Source organism: Hippopotamus amphibius, chromosome 1 (genome assembly GCF_030028045.1).
Source record: "Hippopotamus amphibius kiboko isolate mHipAmp2 chromosome 1, mHipAmp2.hap2, whole genome shotgun sequence".
NCBI lineage: Eukaryota > Metazoa > Chordata > Mammalia > Artiodactyla > Hippopotamidae > Hippopotamus > Hippopotamus amphibius.
In genome coordinates, this window is record NC_080186.1 from 79,791,501 (window position 1) to 79,811,497 (window position 19,997).

At 41.7% G+C, this 19,997-nt stretch overlaps 1 protein-coding gene across 1 annotated transcript in view; it reads right to left on the minus strand.

The window, feature by feature from the left end:
* ROR1 (receptor tyrosine kinase like orphan receptor 1) overlaps nt 1–19,997 on the minus strand; it is a 37,582-nt gene that overhangs the window by 9,534 nt on the left and 8,051 nt on the right. The window contains exon 4 of the mRNA XM_057717437.1: nt 8,850–9,061. Coding sequence (XP_057573420.1) covers nt 8,850–9,061 — 212 coding nt within the window. The remainder of the gene's footprint in view (nt 1–8,849; nt 9,062–19,997) is intronic.

Genomic DNA, 19,997 nt, shown 5'->3' on the forward strand with positions numbered 1-19,997 from the left:
GACCCAACCCCCCCCGCCCCGTAGTCCTTGCAGTACCTATACTTATTCCTTTCCCATCCCTCACGCCCCAAGACTGCCGCCCTTTTGCACATCTCTTTCGCTATACACATTTCTGATGCTCGCTGGATACACCTATCTGTAGGAGAAGAGTGGGTCCTCACCCTTTTGGAAGAATAATGAAGCAGATCCTAGCCCTACTGAAATTAGGGAGCGTTTTGGGTAATAAGAGGACATGACCAGGTCTGTTTCTTTTTGGAAGCAGTTTTCTTTGAAAACTGTATTCCTTGGGGACTTATTCTCTGAATCTCAAATATTGACCAGCAGAGTCCACACCAGAGCAGGCACTGGAATCCCCCAGAGGGCTTGTTAAAACACAGGTTGCTAGGCCTTACTCCTAGAGTTTCTAATTCTGTAAGTCAGATTCTGCAGTTCTGACAAGTTCCCAGGTGATGAGAATGCTCTGGGACTGGAATAAATGAGAGAACCACTGGAATACATGGAATAAATGAATATGACTTTCAGAAAAAAAAAAAGGATAGAGAAAAGAATACGACTTCCCGGATCAGACAGTTACCAAGTGTCTGGTCCCTGCTCCCAGCGTGATGAAAGACCACAGTGTGTCTGCGGAACCTGATCGAGTGATTCTGACTTACAACGAGGCAGAGACCACAACGCTCTGCTTTGGAAACGTCAGCTAGAGAAGAATGTAAGAGCCATTGACTGATATTTTACTGGGTTACACTCTGCATGACTACTGTCAGACAGATTCAAGGTTTAGAAATAGAAATCACTCTATAGCTTGGGCCATGACATCAGTTTATTTTATTTTTATGTGTAGCCAATTGTGTGGGATATATTTTCAGAGCTGGTTACCCCAGTCAGTCAATTGATACAATATATACTATGTACCAAAGTGTATACACACAGAATGGTATATGAGAAACCATTTAAGAACCCTAAGGAGAGAGGACACAGCTCCTAGCCTAGATGTTTGTAATGTGAGCTTAATAATAACTTCCATGTATTGAATACTTGCCATGGGCCAGACACTGAGATTATAATAATGGCTACGATTTGCTGGGGGCAGGGGGAGTGTTTATATGTTATGCTATAAGTGCTTTATACTTATGAATTCCTTTCATCCTCACAATAACCCTATGAAATTGGTCATCATGACTATTATCCCCATTTTACAGAAGGAGAACCTGAGGAGCAGTGGTTAAGTGATTCCACAACTAGCAGGCTGTAAATTCAGACTCTAGAGTCCGTCTTGCTCATGACTACACTACACTCCCTTGGGGGCTCTCTCAGTGTTTAACGTATCAACTCTTTTCACCCTCATCACAAACCCGTGAGATTCATACCATGATTTCCCCACTTTATGGATCAAGAAATTAAGGGCTTCAGTGGTTAAGCAGCTTGCCTACGGAAGCACAACTATTAAGTGGTGATGCCAAGATTCAGCTCCAGCTATGTCTGGCTCAAAGATGAAGCACTTTTCTGGGCAGAAGGGGTAGTTTTCACTTGATCCTCAGAGGGCTCCACAATTTTAATAGCATGGGACCCGCTGGTGTAAAAGTGCAATGTCACGATGTAATTACTCTCTTGTCTCCGATGACCTAGACCTTATCCTGGCTGATTCTGTGTTGCTGCCGTTAGTTGACTGGGATAAGTGAACAAAACCATTTAACTGCAGCCTTTACCTGAATTGGGCACAAGAGCCCTGGAGAGCATATGAAACTGAGATTTTTTAGTATCTGGCCTTGGCCGTTGACAGCAATCTGCTTGATTCTAAAGCCTGTTTTCCTTTCCTGTGCATTTTACTGGTTCTTAGGTAAACAGTGTTAGAATTGTGAAACAACTGACTCCACTCATAAACGGAAGTGATTACATTCTAAAAGCTTAAAGGCCACAACCATTTGATTTTGGGAGGTTATGGACATTTTCAAAGACTACAGCCGAACTAAGTGCCTCGTGGCTTATGCAATCAAATTCTAGAGGGAGTTCCAACCGATACTTTGCCACATTTGCTCAGAGTTTAGCTGCACTTCTCTGGAAGTGATTTAACTTCAGAAACAGTTCTTTTCTCTATAATGTTAACTTTCTGATAGTTAGCTTGAATGTCTGGTGGTGACCAGGATTGATTCTGTGGTGGAGTTACTTTATAATGTCAACAGGAGAGTTTCTGTTCTGCCTGGAAATAGGCAAAACAGATGCCAATAATTTTAACATCAGTGTGAGTCCCCATGTGCTCATAACTTGGGCTTGTGTGTTTCAGTCAGCCTGAAAATTAAGGTAGAGTGAAATAGGGAACACTTGGGCTCTGGACCTGGACAGACCTGGGTTCGAGTTTTGGCTCTGCCACTCACTAGCTGTGTGACTTCAGGCAAACGCTTAATCTGAAGCCTGTTTTCTCACCCCCCAAAATTGGGCTCAAATTAGTACCAACTTCAGAGGGTTATTGTAAAGATTGTATTGAGATAATGCACGTCACGTACTTTAGCTTATTCATAATATCCATTTATAATACTCATTTTCCCTAGAAGTAAAACTTGTAAAAACATAGTTTTAAGCTGAGTTCTGTATTAGACAGTCCCCCAGTCCTCACTACATCAGACCCTCTCTGCCCTGAGGGATTTTACCCAGGGTGTGAACAGGGTGAGGGGCAGAGGATTTATGCTCACTGATGGGCACAGGGACACCAGAGCAATCTAAAGAGCTACCTCTATAAACTCTAATTCCCTTGTCCGCACCCCAGTTAATGCTGTGGGCTGCTGAATCCTATAGCTTCCTCCCCAGCCCACAGTATCTTGTACACAGCATTTGGTGGTTGATGAAAAGGTTTGTGATTGTTCATATCATCACTGTACCAAAAAAACAATAGTAACTTCTAGCTGTTGACGACCTATGAGGTGCCAGACATGCTATCTTGAAGTGTCATAAATAGCTCTTTTAGGACAGACTGGTGGCTGCTAGTGGCGGGGGGCAAGGGGTGAGAAAAATAGGTAAAAACAGTCAAAGGTACAAACTTCCAGTTATAAAATAAGTTCTGAGGATGTAGCGTACAGCACAGTGTATTTTGGTTCATAATACTGTACTGCAGCCTTGAAAGCTGCTAACAGAGTAAATCTTAAAAGTTCTCATTATAAGAAAAAAAATTTTGTAACTATGTATGATGACAGATGCTAGCTAGGCTTATTGTGGTGATCATTTTTCACTACATAAAAATATTGAATCATTATGCTATACACCTGAAACTAATGTAATGTGTGTTAATTATACCACAATAAAATAAATTTAAAAAATCTCTCTTAAGTACTATTTGTATCCTTGTTTTATAAATGAGAAAACAAAGATCTCAGGGCCAATAAACAAGGGAAGCAAGATTTGTCATCATATCTGTCTGCCTCTAACTCCTTGATCTTTGAAGTGTATCATACTATCTCTTAGAAATAAACTAAGAACAAATGTGGCTGGAAAGGTAGCTTGGGCCCAGAGAGTGTGGACTCCTAGGTGCTGGGAGGAAGAATTTTATAACCTGAGATTTGGTCCTTCCAGACTGGGGAATTATTATGTCAAGTGGGAGCTAAAGCAATGCCAGAGGATGAAATCAGCATGAGAGAGAGAAAGGGGAAAGAGAACTGACAAACTTCAGAGGAGGCTCCCATTGAGGGAGTTAAAAGAAGAAGAACTAGTGAAGGAAACGGGAGGAGATAGGAGGAGAGCCAAGAGAAAAAGTGTTTCAAGATGGTGGTTAAGAATTTCAAATGCTCCAGAGAAATTAAAGAGGATGAAGACTTGGAAAAGGTCATTGGATTAAATTACATCACTGGTGATTCCCCAGAGGCCATGTGGATAGAATGATGAGCTCAGAAGCCTTGGAGACAATGGCCTTAAGGAGTGAGTGGAAAAGTTACTGAGGATGTTTTAGCACTAACTAGTGACATCGGATAAGGACAGGGATTTCAAAGGGGTGGCTCGACCACAGCAGGGATGTTTAGATGGAAGCGTGTTGCTAGCAAAAGGGACAGGCCCAGGGAATGTAATCAAGTGTCAGCACATTCCGCAATGGCCGAATACCTTGGCTGGAAAGGAAAAGGAGAGAGAAATAGTCTGGAAGGGAAGGAACAGAGACGCTGGCAAGCGATGAGGGTTAGCTGAGAAATAAAATACAGCCACCCGTTTCAGAAGGCTTATAGGCAAAGTTTGCTTTCCCCCCAGTCCTCCTTGCATCAGCCAGGAGCTGCAGGAGTTGGACCCGCAGGCCCATTCAGGCTTTGGCCGTGGTGCGCTCCGCCTCCCCAGCCCCATCTTCCTGCCCCTCATTCTCAAATTCCTCCACCCCTCACCCTCTCTGAGGCTCTAAAGCCCACGTAGGTGGGTCACACAGGGAAGGACGGAACTGGCTCACCCTATGCTTGAGGGGGAGGCTCTGCTCCCCTTCTGACTCCCCAGGAGGCGAGCTCCACCGGTTTCCTCCCTCACCGAGACGGCTCAGTGTTTCAGATGTGACAGTTGGGGCGGGGGCGGGGGGGGGGGAGGCAAAGGAAAAGACTCAGAGAGACGGGAGTTAGGGTTTCCAGGCTTCTTGGAGAAGGTTCATTTCCACAGTACTAAAAAACACCCCTCCTCAGACTGTGAAATTCGTAATGCAAGATAGAAAAACCCTACTTAGTTCCTGCATCACCAGAGTACTGTCAGAAGATTATAAAGATGGAAAAGATAGGAGATGAATCCAACTGAATGGCTTGAAATCTTTTGCTGAACAAAATAAAAGAAAAATAAACCATCCTTTGCATGAACACAGTCGACCTCTTTCTCTGAACAGCTGAGAAAACTGAGACACAGAGAGGCTAACTGGCTTCTCAGGGTCATAGGATTGTTAGAGGTGGAGCCGGGGAGCATCTCCGTTTCCTGACTGTTCAAGGCTCAGATGCTTCTCTGGTCCTCTGGCTTCCTTTCCCCACAGATCAGAAGGAGACTCCTGCCTCCTCAAAAGTTTTCTCTTCCAACTGTACCATCTACCTCCCTGGGGACTCAAGCCAGGTCCCGTCAGCCAGTCTGTCTGCGGCTGCCTACTCTCACCTCTGAAGGGTATGGATTTCTCATCTCCCAGAGGAACCTCTTCTTAATACAAACAGTTGGGGGTGCGGGGGAGTAAAATCAGCTCAGCAAGTGGAGAGAGATGGAAAGAGATAGTTTAAAGGGCACATTCATTTGGATAAATAAGAATGAGGCCAGGGCAGACCAGCTTCTACTTTTCATTCCTTTTTCATCCCAGCCTCCAAATATCCTTTTGATTTTACTCTGGTAGGCTGTTTTTTTTTTTTTTTTCAAGAATTTTTTTTTCTCTTTCTTTCTTATGTATGTCCCTTCCTTTTAGATTTTATAGGTACATGTAATATTTATGTGTCAGTGACCTTTCAAAGCAGTTTTAGAGATTGACTGTTTACTTTTAGGAATTTTCTTTAAGGTCTACAAAGTCCTTTGTGCTTTTTCCAGGAAAAGCACTCAGTAAGAACCAAAACAAACAGCTGAATAAGTCACATTTGATTGGAGCCAAATCTCTTAGGAGAGTAAGAAACAAAAAGTTAGCATTTGTTTTTGTTGTTTCCTTTCCGTTCCTCAACCCAGTCACACACTCTTGAGCCATTCCCACGTCCAGGCTCATTCCGAATTGCTTGTGAGCTGTTTAAGGCGAAACGCTAAGCCTTGTGTTGGAGAAATCTTGACACGGGGAGATTTTGCAAGGTACATTTCAGAAATGGTCCAGAAATGATGAAAACAATGTTTTGCTTCACCACGTCTTAGGAAAAATTTATCCCTGTATATTTACATGTGTCTCCATGACCATGGAGGATGGAGGACTGTTATTGCTCTGGCCAAATTTCACATGTCCCCGGCAGGACTGAGGCTATATAACTCAGGCTTGCAACTGTTAGCCAGGCCCCTTCAGGAGGTCTGTCACAAGCCAGGTGTGCCTGTGGCTAGTGCTCAGCCAAGCTGACAAATGGAGTCATATTTGATTATCTGCCTGTACCCCCCCACCCCCAGTTCCCCCTCTCAGCATGATTTGTTCTGTGAAAAAGTTATCACGGCATCTGGCAAGTTCAAGGACTTTACCTAGAGCTGAAATATCCTCTATGCACATTTCATCTCTTCCAATTACTAGCTCTTTGACCTCAGGCAAGTTACTTAACTGGTTTGGAGTCTCAGTGACCCTGGTTGTACAACAGTGATAATAATACCTACCTTACGTAATACGTATGAGGATTAAATGAGATAATGCAGGTAAAAGCTCCTGGAATAGTTCCTGATAACATGTGTCATTCGGTGCATATTAGCTTTCTCTATTGTGCCACAGAGCTCTCTGAGATCTTTATTTGAAAGACAACATAGGGACTTCCCTGGTGGTGCAGTGGTTAAGAATCCGCCTGCCAATGCAGGGGACACAGGTTTGATCCCTGGGCCAGGAAGATCCCACATGCCGTGGAGCAACTAAGCCCGTGTGCCACAACTACTGAGCCTGTGTGCTGCAACTATTGAAGCCCACGCACCTAGAGCCCATGCTCTGCAACAAGAGAAGCCACCACAATGAGAAGCCCACGCACCGTGACAAAGAATAGCACCCCCGCTCGGCACAACTAGAGAAAGTCTGCACGCAGCAACGAAGACCCAATACAGCCAAAAAAAAAAAAAAAAAAAGATAACATAAATCCAAAACATCATGCCTGTTGGACATCATGTGTTACAAAATAAATCTCCACTAAAAATGGAATTGAATTGCAGATTGAGGTTGACCTACAAAACTGATATGATTCTTTTTTTTTAATTAATTAATTTATTGGCTGTGTTGGGTCCTTGCTGCTGCACACAGGCTTTCTCTAGTTGTGACGAGCGGGGGCCACTCTTTGCTGTGGTGTGCGGGCTCCTCATTGCCATGACTTCTCTTGTTGTGCAGCACGGGCTCTAGGCACGTGGGCTTCAGTAGTTGTGGCACATGGGCTCAACAGTTGTGGCTCTTGGGCTCTAGAGCGCAGGCTCAATAATTGTGGCGCGCGGGCTTCGTTGCTCCGTGGCACGTGGGATCTTCCTGGAGCAGGGCTCGAACCCAGGTCCCCTGCATTGGCAGGTGGATTCTTAACCACTGTGCCACCTAGGAAGTCCTCAGACTGATACTATTCTTCCTATAATTCCTGCCACAGCAACGAGGAGCCCACCTCCCCAGGGTAGTGGCTGTTGCACAGTGACTACTAAAACCAAACTGATCTGGGCCTCTCTCCCACCCAGAGTTCTAGCATTTGTAAGGCTTTTCAGCATTTAATAACAGAAATGACAGGGAAAGATTCTCATAGAACAAAGACTATTGCACTAGAAGCTTGAAGTCATGGGATATGTAAATGGTCAACTAGGTGTGACTACCCTTCAATTTTCTTCTATTACATTTGTAAGGATTAAGTGTGCTATTATGTAACACGCTGTAATGTATGTAAGTTGGCTAGCTAGCAGCTAGGATATCAAGAGTTAAACCTCCACCCCCACCCATTCCCCAAGCCACTGAGTGAACTCTATGGTCTACAGGGTCTGTGGGTTTTTTTCTGGTAAAAATTCACACTTAAGGGGACAGTGGTTTTGCTTGGAACAAAATACTTAAAAATGAATTTTTTAGCATTTAAGAAACCCCCGAACCTTACCAACAAGGATGACTTTGCAATAGAAAAATATTTTAAGAATTTTTAAATTAAAAAAAAAATTCAACAGCAAAGCAAAATAAAATCAAATGTATCAGGCCCAATTTTGCTGGCTCTACTTATTGGGTAAAAGGATTGATTTCAGTGTGAAGGCATTTTTTCCCCCTAAAATTATATAAAAAGTGGTGCATCTCCTCTTTATGAGGGTCAAAGAATAACACGGTCACTAACCCACAGAGAAGATAAATATTTGTTGAATGAATGTTCCTATGGAGTTGGAACACGAAGAAAAGGCAGGCTTCTGTAGATGCAAGAATCCTAAATTATTTAAATGAAATCTCTTTCCTGAGAGGCCTGGGATTGAGGTGCTGGCTTGCCAGAGAGAAAGCCTCTGTTGTATTTCAGCCCCAAGATGTGATGTGTGCTCCATTTAAGGGAAGGGCCAGTGACCCTGGGTTCCTTGCCAGGACCTTGAGCAACCCAGATGTTGAAAGATGTGGAGGAAAAACTAAAAGGAAGTGGATTGATTTAGCACAGAGAGGAGAAGGCTAAGGTGGGCTATCATAAAAGAGCATTCAAAGATTGTGGGAAGCACAACACTTCTCTTAAAATATGTTTAAACCAAAGAGAAAGGGATTTAGGTTAGGCATGAGAAGGATTTTTTAAATCGTGATAAAAAACACATAATATAAAATCGACCATTTTAAGTAGTATTAATACATGCACACTGTTGTGCAATCAAAAGGATATTCTGAAAGTGAAGTTCGTAAACAATCTCTGATTTCTCTCTCTCTCTCTCTCTCTCTGTTCATCTCTTTCAGTTTGATTGGAAGAGTGTGGAATTTCCCTCTATAAATTTGGAAAAATAGCTCACATTCTGAGTCCCCAGGGACTGGTAGAGATGATCTCATAAGGATTCCTTCCACCCCAAACTCTACGTAAGGTAGATGGGTCCAGCCCTGAAGCGGTCACACTGATGAAAGTATGTTTGAGCTGCCTTGGACAAAGTTAGAGATGCATGGCTATGCTGAAAATGAACTCTAGCACTTATAAAACTTCTGAGTCTATATCATTTGATTTCTAAGCTTGGGAGGGTTATAAGTTTTGCTTTAACTTGGAGTCCATAGAAGAAGTGCAGCTCAGGACTGCTAGTTTTACCTTGGGTTTATATGCATTCAACATTGACATCTCTACATTTTGACCTCTAACGTGTTTCGGTTGCCTCTGGATAGGCGGTGACGATGACTTCTGGTTATTGCGACAGACACAAATGAAGAAGAAGAGCAAAGCAATGGCCAGCGGGATGGCAACACTAGGCACCAGTATGTACAGGATTTCCATTTTATTCTTCTCCTTGGAATCCTTTGAATCTGGGTGAGGAAAATGGAAAAGAGCAAAAGTTATACTAGTTCAAATAACATGGATAATATTACATGGCAGAGCTTAAAATGACCTCCTATTCTTCTATACACACAAATCTACTATGAGAGAAAAGAACCCTTGCTTATTACAATTTGTTTCCATCAAACCTTCAGTGTAATTTATTAAAGTTGAAAAGTTTAAAGTTCAAACGTTTAAAAACTGCAGAGGGACACTGTGAAGACTTCGCATGTGTGTGGGTCCCCCCGCTGATGGTGCCTCTCTTCAGCAGCAGACCTGCATTTCTCCAACACCTTAAAAGTAAACGCCATGTGGATGGACTGTATACATCCAAGAGCGTTAATGTGGACCCCACGGGTCTTCTTCCATTGGCTGCCGGCCCAAATCAACCACTGCAACGTTGTGTTCCAGAAACCATGCTCTTGTCTTGGCTGGCTTGGACATATAGAGCCAGTCCTGCATCTTCCAGAATCAACATCACCAAAGAATTCTGGCCCCAGGGTCCACAAAGCGACTAGCCTGAGAATAGAGGGACCCAAAGTCAGGGCCAGCTCAGTCTCTAATGAGCTGTGTGACCTTGAACAAATCATTCACCTCTCTGGGTCTCACTTTTCCCCATTCGCAAAAGTGAAGTATCTGTTTTGCATGGTGTCTGCAATTCCCTCTAGCACAGCATCAGTGTATAACTTGACACTTTTTTGAAACCCAAGAATTATTCTTAAATGGTTTCATATGAACTCAATAATTATGAGTGCTAACCCTTTGAAGTATATTTTTGAAATCTTATACATCCACTGTTACCGTTGCTTCGAAAAGAATATAATATGTATAGAAGGACACAAGGACACATACTTTTCTTTTTTGGTTTGAATCTGACCATTAAACTAAATGCCCTAGCCATATAGTAAAATTAATGAGTTATTTGACTGGTAGAACAAATGCAAGCATTATGGGGCAGTAATTAGAGGGGTTACAAAATGACATGCCCTGATCACCAATAACCTCATCAGCTATCTAGCTTTAGGAAAATCCAAAGTGTGAAAATTCAGAGTGACACAAAATTCAGAGATGATTATTTACTTAAAAGAATTAGCCATGCATCCATTCCCTCATTCTCCCATTTGTTCAGTTAGTCAATAAACAAAAGCTACTGCTGGGAATATAAAATGAAATATGTCAAGTCTTTTGCCTTTAAGGAGCTCATGATCTGGTAAGGAAAACAGAGAAAAGATAGTTAAATATGCTATTGGAAATACTACAAGGGAAATACGGATAGAGTGGTGAAGAGACCCCCCAAATCCCTTTAAACATTGAGCTTCCCCAGTACATGTAACTGAGAATATACTATATACAGTTTTTACTTGCACACATGTTCTCTGGGAACCTGTTGCCCAGTGAGATACGGCAATAATTAATCACACTCCCCACAGAAACAGACTCAACACAAGAAGCTAGGAAGGTGCACCAAAACATGGGTGTTGGGACTGTGATCTCTGGGTTAATCCTCAGAGGGGCTGGGGGAGGGGTAACATCTGCTTATCGAGTGCAATAAAAATAACAGTTTTAATAGTTACTGAGTGTTTTCTACCAGCAGAAAATCATGTTAGCTGTTATTATTAACATGGCCCAGTATCGTTCTAAGCATTTTCATAAAGCGTTCATTTTATCCTCACAACCAACCCCATGAGGTAGACCCCATATGGACAGGTGAGGAAGCTGAGGGGCAGAGTGGTTAATTTACTTGCCCAAGGACATGCAGCTAGTAATTCAACAGCTCAGACTCCTCTGCAGTTGGTCTTGCTTCACACCTCCTGCTCCAGCTACTACACGAGACTGCCAGTAATTTGCGAGTGGCCTGTCTTCTCATGGTCGGATTTTTCTGGTTTCACGCAGGTAGGAAGGATAAAGGAGGTCTGAACGGTGGGGAATAAGACGGAAGCTTTGCCGGGTATGCTGCTTTTGAACTCCCCACCTTGTATGCTGTGGCAGGTAGACACATAACCCAGACATCTCTGGAGGCCACTCTAATCATTCTAATCATCAGGAACTGGGTCTCCGGTGTTTTAGTAACAATTGTACCTGCATGTCTGGGGCGGGGGATAGACAGAGAGAGATTGCTATATCTCTATATCTATCTATCCACTTTGTAGATAATGTAGCAGAGTAAAGGAAGATTTACGTTTTAGAGTGAGAAATCTCTGAAGACTGCCTTTGTTGTTATGTATGGAAACTTGAGTTGGCACTTGGCCTCTCTGAGCAAACTCATCTGTAAAATAGGATTATTCCATGGAACTGCTGTAAACCATAAGTGAAGTACCATAGAAAGTATCTATTCTAGTACCTGTCACAACTCAATCCACTCAGTATTTACCCCCCAACCTGAGAGTAGGAAAAGATTCAGGGAAACAGAAGTTTCGGGCTGGAAATTCGAAACAATCTTAAGCAAGAAACCACCTCACTGACCTCCATCTCCTCATTTATTCAAGGGGGATAACGATACCTGCTCTGCCAGTCTTGCTTAGTCCACACAAGAGAGGATGTTCACCAAAGAACCTCGGAAAATCGAAAACTGCCGCATCGTTGTTGGATGTTACGCTCATTATTAACATTATAAAATACTTTCAAATTTCTCAGAACCCGGGGGCGGGGAGAGTCCTTCTTGTTATTCTTGGATTTTCAGTGAAATCATTATGAGGGTAAGATTACAAAAGGAATGAGGCTAATTTACTACGAATGTAATGCTAGTCATTTTTCTGGCCCACATTTTTAGCAACAAGGGAAAGTAAGGCTCTCACCTGTCTGGCAAACAAAGGAGTCTATTCTGTACTCACTCCATAGCAGATTATTCACGGGACGCCTTTGATTGTAAATGGGAGGTCTGGGACAAATCCCCCTGTAGGTCTGCGGGAGAACAAACTTCAAGAAGCTAAATCCTTTAAACATCGTCAACTTGGCTCCTTTTGATTACACTGAGGATATGCAAACGAGCACAAAGTCTTCTTGCCAAGTGAAATAATCAAGCAGAACACTACGTGGTCATGTTGGAAGTGACAGAAAACAAAGTCAGGCCTATTGTAAGTCTTACTGACGACACGCTTCCTTTCCCACACAGCTCTCTGCATTTGGCCAGAAGGGGAGTCAAGTGTCTGGCTCAAAAAACTTCATATAAAAACATTCCACAGAACAACTAACCTTACTCATGGAAAATTATAAAACTAACATTTGACCAACTCCTTTTTTAATGTCCTAGCATTTTTATTCCTCAATTTCACCCAGCACTTTGGGTTATGTTGATTTCACACACAGAGAAACTGAGGCTGAGAAAGGGTACATTTGCCAAAGCTAGGAACTCGTGGAATCAGGGTTGGAATGTAAGTCTGTCTGCCTTCGATGCCTCTGTGCTTTTTAAATTACATGACTAATAAGAATTAAAACACTACATGGAATTGTTTTTCATCATTCTCCTTAAGATTCCAACATTCCGTCTCAGTAAGGACTAATATCTAGTGGGAATTATACTATTAAAAAGAATCACATAAGAACAATGGACATTAGTCTTACTATTCACTTTAAAGGGTAATAGACACTTCCGAGGCACTGCAAAGAAAATTGGCTGAAAATTAGAATGGGGAAGATTTTTTAATACTTTGGAATAACTGTTTAAAAGTTAAACGCACATATTAGTTACATCAACTTAAATACTTGGGATTTTTGAAACCAACAATTTAGTCCAGACCACATGATTAATTTCCTTTTAAAAATCAACAATTTGGTATCACAGTTCACATCTGACATTCCTATTTTATTTTTACAATGATATTCAATACTTTGATTAGTAATTAAATATAATGGAGAAAATACTTCTTTCTTCTCCTGGGGCTTAAAGCAAGGTAAACATGATTTCTCATTCAAGAGGTACTTCTATGAAGTGAAACATCATCTGGCATATTACTTTGAGTTAAAACAAGAAAGTGCTCAGATCTTAAATCTGGCAAAGGTGGGAAGGAGTCTTATAGAACCTTATAATTCAAAGGAAATTAAACAAGTTGAATTACGATCTTGTCTGAAAAAGATTTTAAAACCATAGAAAATAAACAGGAATAGCCACCATTTATTATTTGAAAACTACAAAATAAGCAGCTCTATGGCAGATAGGGGCCAGCATCGGTGATATTTAAGCATATACCTGGAAGCCGAAGGAGGAAAGGTGGTAATTAGGCCTTCAGTTGGCACGCTGGGCCCAGCCATTCGCTCTCCAGACTTAATGATGGAAATACTAAGCAGATGATCTATTGCCTTATGTATTCTCAAATGAATTCTTTAAAAGACTCTGAATAGCCCATATACAGTGATTAACATTTTTCTCTTTGGAAAATGTTTTAACCACATTAAGTTAGGGGCAGTAACTCATTTGTGAGCACTTGAGAAAAAACTTTAGTAACTGGAATCTACACGAGTTCACTACAAGTTTCTTTAAATCTCAGGGCCTCAGTTTTCTCCTCTATGAAAGGAAAGAGTTGGGCTAATCTTTTTCTTTTTAATTAAAATATTTTTTAAATTATGGTAAAAAAGCACATAACAAAATTTACCATCCAAACCATCTTTAAGTGTACATTTCAGTAGTGTGAGATATAGTCACACTGTTGTACAGAAGACCTCCAGAACTTTTTCATTGTGCAAAACTGAAACTCTATACTCACTGAACAACAACTCTCCATTTCCCCCTCCCCCAGACCCTGGCAACCACCATTCTACTTTCTGTTTCTAGGAACTGGGACTACTTTAGATACCCCATATAAGTGGAATCATATGGTATGATCTTTTTTGTTGGCTTGTTTCAACCAGTATAACGTCCTCAGGTTTCATCCATGTTGTTGCACGCGACAAGACTGCCTTCTTTTTTAAGGCTGAATAATGCTCCATTGTATGTATACGCCACATTTTTTTATCCATTCGTCCACTGGTGAGCCTTTGGCTTGCTTCCTACTCTTAGCTATTGTGAATAATGCTGCAATGAACATGGGTGTACAAATATCTTTCTGAGATCCTGCTTTCAATTCTTTTAGATGTATACCCAGAAGTGGGATGGCTGGATCATATGGTCATTCTATTTTTAACTTTCTGAGAAACATCCATACTGTTTTCTATAGTGGCTACAACATTTTGCCTTCCTACCCGCAGTGCAAAATTCTTCTGTGTCTCCACATATTTGCCGTGTTCCATTCTTTGATAGTGGCCATCTTAATGGGTATGGGGTGAGATCTGATGGCAGTTTTGATTTGCATTTCTTTAGTTACTTTAATCTTTAAGTGATGTTGAGCATATTCTTAAATGCTTCTTGTCCGTTTGTTTGGAGGAATGTCTATTTAAGTCCTTTGCCCACTTTTTAGTGGAGCTAATCTTTAAGTTCCAAAAGCCAATAGGTTCTTTTTTTGTTTGTTTGTTTTGTTTGTTTGTTTGTTTTGTTTGGCACACGGGCTTAGTTGCTCCGTGGCATGTGGGATCTTCCTGGAGCAGGGATCGAACCTGTGTCCCCTGCACTGGCAGGCGGATTCTTAACCACTGCGCCACCTAGGAAGCCCTAAAAGCCAATAGGTTTTATAAAATTAAATGTCTTTCATCTTTGACAGGATTACCTTGGAGTGGTAGACCAAGAACATTTAAACTTTAGCAAAACAACTCAAGCAATTCATGATGTCCTTATGGACAAAAGATGGAAGGCTAGATAATAATATCAATAGAGGGATTTGTGCTTCATCACATGGCTGTACCCTGATAGTGTTAATCAGCAAAACAACATCGAATTACAGAAGGCTATCCTTGAGAGAACCTGCCTATTCAACTTCGTCATCAACTACTTGATGATGACATGTTTATCAAAACTGAAAATGGCCTGAATCTAGGAAAGATACCTAATTGATTATAGAAATAAAAATTTAGAGGATTATATACAACAGGCTAAAATAACGACCCCCAAGCCAACAGCTGAAGTTTTACAAATAAATATGATAGCTCAGAGTTAGGTTAAAGACCTTGCTTAGAGAAGTCCACGATTCAGCAAATCTGCTAAATAATTTTTGACGTAACCAAATTAAAGACAAATGAACAAACAAGAGTAATAAGTATTAGTGAAGACCTGAAGGATCAGTTGGACCCAACAACAGCATGATGAAATGGCTCAAAAAACTTTCATAGCTGGGAATTATAGCAATGGAAGGCCCTTCATTGGCAGTACTGAGTCATGGTCAAGAACATCATGGTCCTCTTCTGGTCAGTTCTGGTTGAAAGACATCAAAAGGTTTCTACTCTAAGAGTCATGTTTCTGAGAAGGACTTTGAAGGAGCAAGGAACAACCAGAGGAGGTGGGGTAAGCAAAGGTGGGCAGAGCTACATCCTCTTTAGACCAAAGAAAAAAATCAAACGAAGGAGCAATAGATGCCTTCAAATTTGGATGAGAAAGGACACCAGAGGTTAAAAACCAGATCTAGTGAATACACTTGCTCCTCACTAGGTCCCCCCCCGCCCTCCCAATTTGAATTCGTGGCTCACATTTTCTTCTTTTGGTTTTTAAATCAGGAGATTTCACATACAAGTTTTAGTTTCTGGCACACAAAGGCAGATTTGGAGCCGGGGGAGCCACCCGACAATCAGTTTGGTGTAGAGGGATAGCCTTGTCTCTGGATGTCTCTGGCATGCTCAAGCAGAGGCTGGTTGATGGCTATGTTCCTCTCAAGGGTCTCTGATTTAATAAACCGAGTTGACTGACATAGCTTATTTAGATCACTGCTGAACTTTGGACGCTCTTACAAAGCAATGGATTTAAAGCCAGTGATGGGTATTTTCCCCGAGTGTCCTCAGCTCACCAGATCCGGTCTTAGTCCTTTTTTATGCAGCGCTATGCTGAGGCTGACCTCTATGTACAGGATTAATGGACTCTGGCTTCCAGTTAGGTCCAGCAGATGGGAGGCATTGGCATAATGAGAACCCCAGGGCAAGAAGAGAGAATAGGGTTGGTGTGTTTGTTCCCCTGGCTCCCTTCTTGCTGGGTTGCAGAGGATTGTCTGCATCCCTCTACCAAAGGCCACAACACGCACTGGACAGCCTTCTCTTCAGCCTCAGCTGTACTCGATGGGGAGGGGTAACCAAGTTCCCTGGACTCTCCAGGCCTAGAGTGGTAATGCGTCCCACTCCTGCCAGCCCCAGGTCCTGCACCTCCCTGGTTTACTCGAATTCTGCCAACACCTTTACATCAATCTCTTTATAACATTCTCTTTAGTTTATTTGCTTGAGCCTTTTGTTTCCTGCCAGAATCTTGACTGATGCAAAGCCAATATCAACAATCATTGGGGTGTTACAGCAGAATTCTGCCACCACACGTTCAATATGACAAGAAGCATTTCCCATTGGCATGGTGGTGGGCCCACAGAGTTAAGGGCTTCCAAAAGCTTAGTGCTAGAGTAGCTGACACACTGGATAAATGACTCAATATATACTGGACACAATTAAAAAAAAACCTTTGAGAGAAAATTATTTTATGGTGAAAAAAATGTTTATGGAACATGACTCAGTTATAAGTTTTTGGTAACTATTGTTCTTTACTTTGTTGAAAATATATAAAGACCGGAGACCAAAGTACATCTTGAAAATCTCTGTAGCACAAAAATAACTCTTCCGGAAAACTTCAAACTATACAAAGCAGTGCTCTATTCCTTCCTCCTTCCCCTCTCCCCGCCATCCAATTCACTGTAATGTTCAATTTTGGTTTGAAGAAATGGCTGAAAGACAAATTGCCTTACAACAGGTCTTCTATGAAATATGGGAGAAGGCTGCTGACAGAGTGAGTTAAAAACTGCAGTGTTCGCAATCTGGAAAACATCTGCCTTGCCCCAAACTGTAAAACCACCATGTTGGAGAAAATGGTTTGTGACAAAGCAGAACCCAGGGCGGGTGTTTGTAAGGTTATGGGACAAGTCAGGGCTATTCAGGCACAGAACTGGGCAACGTGCCCTTTGGCAAACCATTGCAAGCCAAGGACTTAAAAGGAATACAAAAGTAACAGGCCAGGTATGAAAACTCCAAATGGAGCCAAATGGTTCACTACTTTTCTTATCAATGGGTACTCTTCAGTGAAGCTGGTTTAGATGTAAAAATAATACAGTAAGTCCCCTACATAGGAATGTGTTCCGTTCTGAGAGTGCGTTTGTAAATCTAATTTATTTGTAAGTCCAGCAAAGTTAGCCTAGGTACCCAACTAACACAATGGGCTATATAGTACTGTACTGTAATAGGTTTATAATACTTTTCACACAAATAATACATAAAAAACAAACAGAAAATAAAGAAAACATTTTTAATCTTACAGTACAGTACCTTGAAAAGTACAGTAGTACAGTACAACAGCTGGCATACAGGGCTGGCACCCAGTGCACAGGCAAGAAGAGTTACTGACTGGAGGAGGGAGAGGAGGTGGGAGATGGTGGAGCTGAAGGATTGACAGCAATAGGAGACGGAGGGCCAGCTGCAGTGTCACTCACGCCTGACGCTGATGGAACACACGTTCGCATCTTTGAAAGTCTGCAACTTGAAGGTTCGTGTGTAAGGGACTTACTGTACCTTGGAAGTTCTGGTTGTTTGGTAGATGGAGAAACCTTTAATCAGAGGTGAATCAGACATGCTGGCCTGGCCACTGGAAGAACTGTGGCTCAGGACTTATCTAGAGTGAAATAAAGGGCCAAGGTTTGAATATGAAAACATGAATGTAATCAAGGTTCTGCCCACCCATACAATTCAAGAAAGAAACAAATGGGGATCTCGATTAGTTGGGGAGACAGAAAGAATATAACTTATGTGGTAGTATACAGACAAAAGGATATGGCTAGGTCATCGCAAAAGGAACTCCCAGAGAAACAGACATTTTCCACAGTTTCCCCCTCAGGGGTGTGTAGCAAAGCAATGATAAGGGCTACAGTGAAGCTGTGAAGCTGGGAGGTGTGCCTAGGTGCCAGTTGGAAAGAACATAGGCAAATGTTTCTTTTTCGACTTCGTTTCCACCCAGCCTACAGTATTTGGCTTGGAAGGTGGCCACAGTGACTAGAGGTGAGAGTGCAGTGAATGAAGGTTTGCAGGCAGGATCTCAGGGAAGATGGCCAACTCTGAGGACTGGGGACCTGGGGCTGCCAGGAAGGGAGGAGACCTAGGACTTAATGGGAAAAGGGCAAACGTTGTGAGGCCTGGGTGGAGCTGTCGGGGGAGCTAGTCCCAATCAGGCTGAGGCTAAGTAGAGCACCCTGGGGTCTCAGAGTAGATGTCTTGTGGCTGAAGGCTTCATTCCTGCATCTGCACAGCTTATAATAAGAAAACCAAAGGCCTAGAGAGCCCACAAAAGGATCAAAGGGAAGACGAAAATGATAAAGGAATGTTTATTCCTCTGAATAAGCTAGAATTTGTCCTTTAAGTAGTTGTAGCATGCTGGACAGAGGCTGGACCTTGAGTCCTGTGGACCTGATCTTGGCTTTAGTAAAAACAACATTGTCTCAGCTTCTCCATCAGTAAAATGGAGGAGATACCTTTAACCTATGGTTATTATGAGGGGTAACTCAACACATTTTATTGAGCATCAGCTAAGTCATAGGCCATACATATGCTGCTGTAAAGGACTTAGCACAGTGTTCAACCAACAGCAGACATCATAGCACAAACAGAAGAGCACATAACAGCACACGTGAACGCTGGGAACTGTAAGACAGTGCTCAGTGTGATTTGTATTTTTTTCATCTGATTCTTCCACTAGATTGTAAGCTATACAAGGGCATGGCTTGTTTGCAAAATCTAAAGCATAGTAGAGGCTCAACACATATTGGTTTCTGTAAGTAAGAATAAATAATAACCATTCTAATTGCTGGATGCCTGGGATAGGAAAGAAAAGACAGGGAAGATGAGAGGTCAAGTCTGGCTCAAACAATCTTTTGTTCTTTCCCTTTTTCCAGGCACTGCCCGGGCACATGCACACAGCCCTAGCTGAGCCAATTCCCAGAATTCACAGCAGACATATTTGGTTGTGTTTAATTTTACGTTCTGTCTTAGAGTAAAAGTTCACAGATAAAACGATCTGGGGCAGACTGTTCTCAAGTGCCTTTATGCTAGAAAGTACAACAAATGCTCACATTCTGCATTTAATTAGGCCTATACTTCTTTTAACCTTATTTAGTTGAAACAAAAACAAAAGATATCAGTAGGAAAATGAGAAACCCCATGGAGATTTTGAAATCTCCTTAACTTTGACTTAACTAAAGAATGCAGGAGCATTCCCATGAGACTCCATCCTATTTGAGAGGAAGGAGGAAAAGAACTCATTTCAAATATGCCCCACAAGCTTACGCTTCATTTTAAGATGCAATATTATCCTCAATATCTCTATATCTATCTATCATCTATCTATATCTATCTATCTATCTATCTATCTATCTATCTATCTATCTACCTATCTATCTATCTATCTATCTATCTATCTACCTATCATCTATCTATCAATATCTATCTATCTATCTATCTATCTATCTATCTATCTATCTATCTATCTATCTATCTATCATCTATCTATCATCTATCCATCCATCCATCCACCTCCCTACCTACCTACTTATTTATTTACACAAACACACAAACACTCACAAACATACATAAATCATAGAATTTACAAGACTGGCTATAGCTTTGAGTCCTGGGTCCACTTCTTATTAGCCATGTGGCCCAGCACAAGTTATTTAACCTAAGTCTCATTTTTCTCTTCTTGGGTAAAATAAAACCCAATTCATGTAGTTATAGAACTATTATACATGAGATAATGCATGAAAACTCTTTGCATAGTGGCTCTTTGTAAGCACTCAATAAAAGGTAACTTGTTTAATACTGTTATTCTATAGTCTA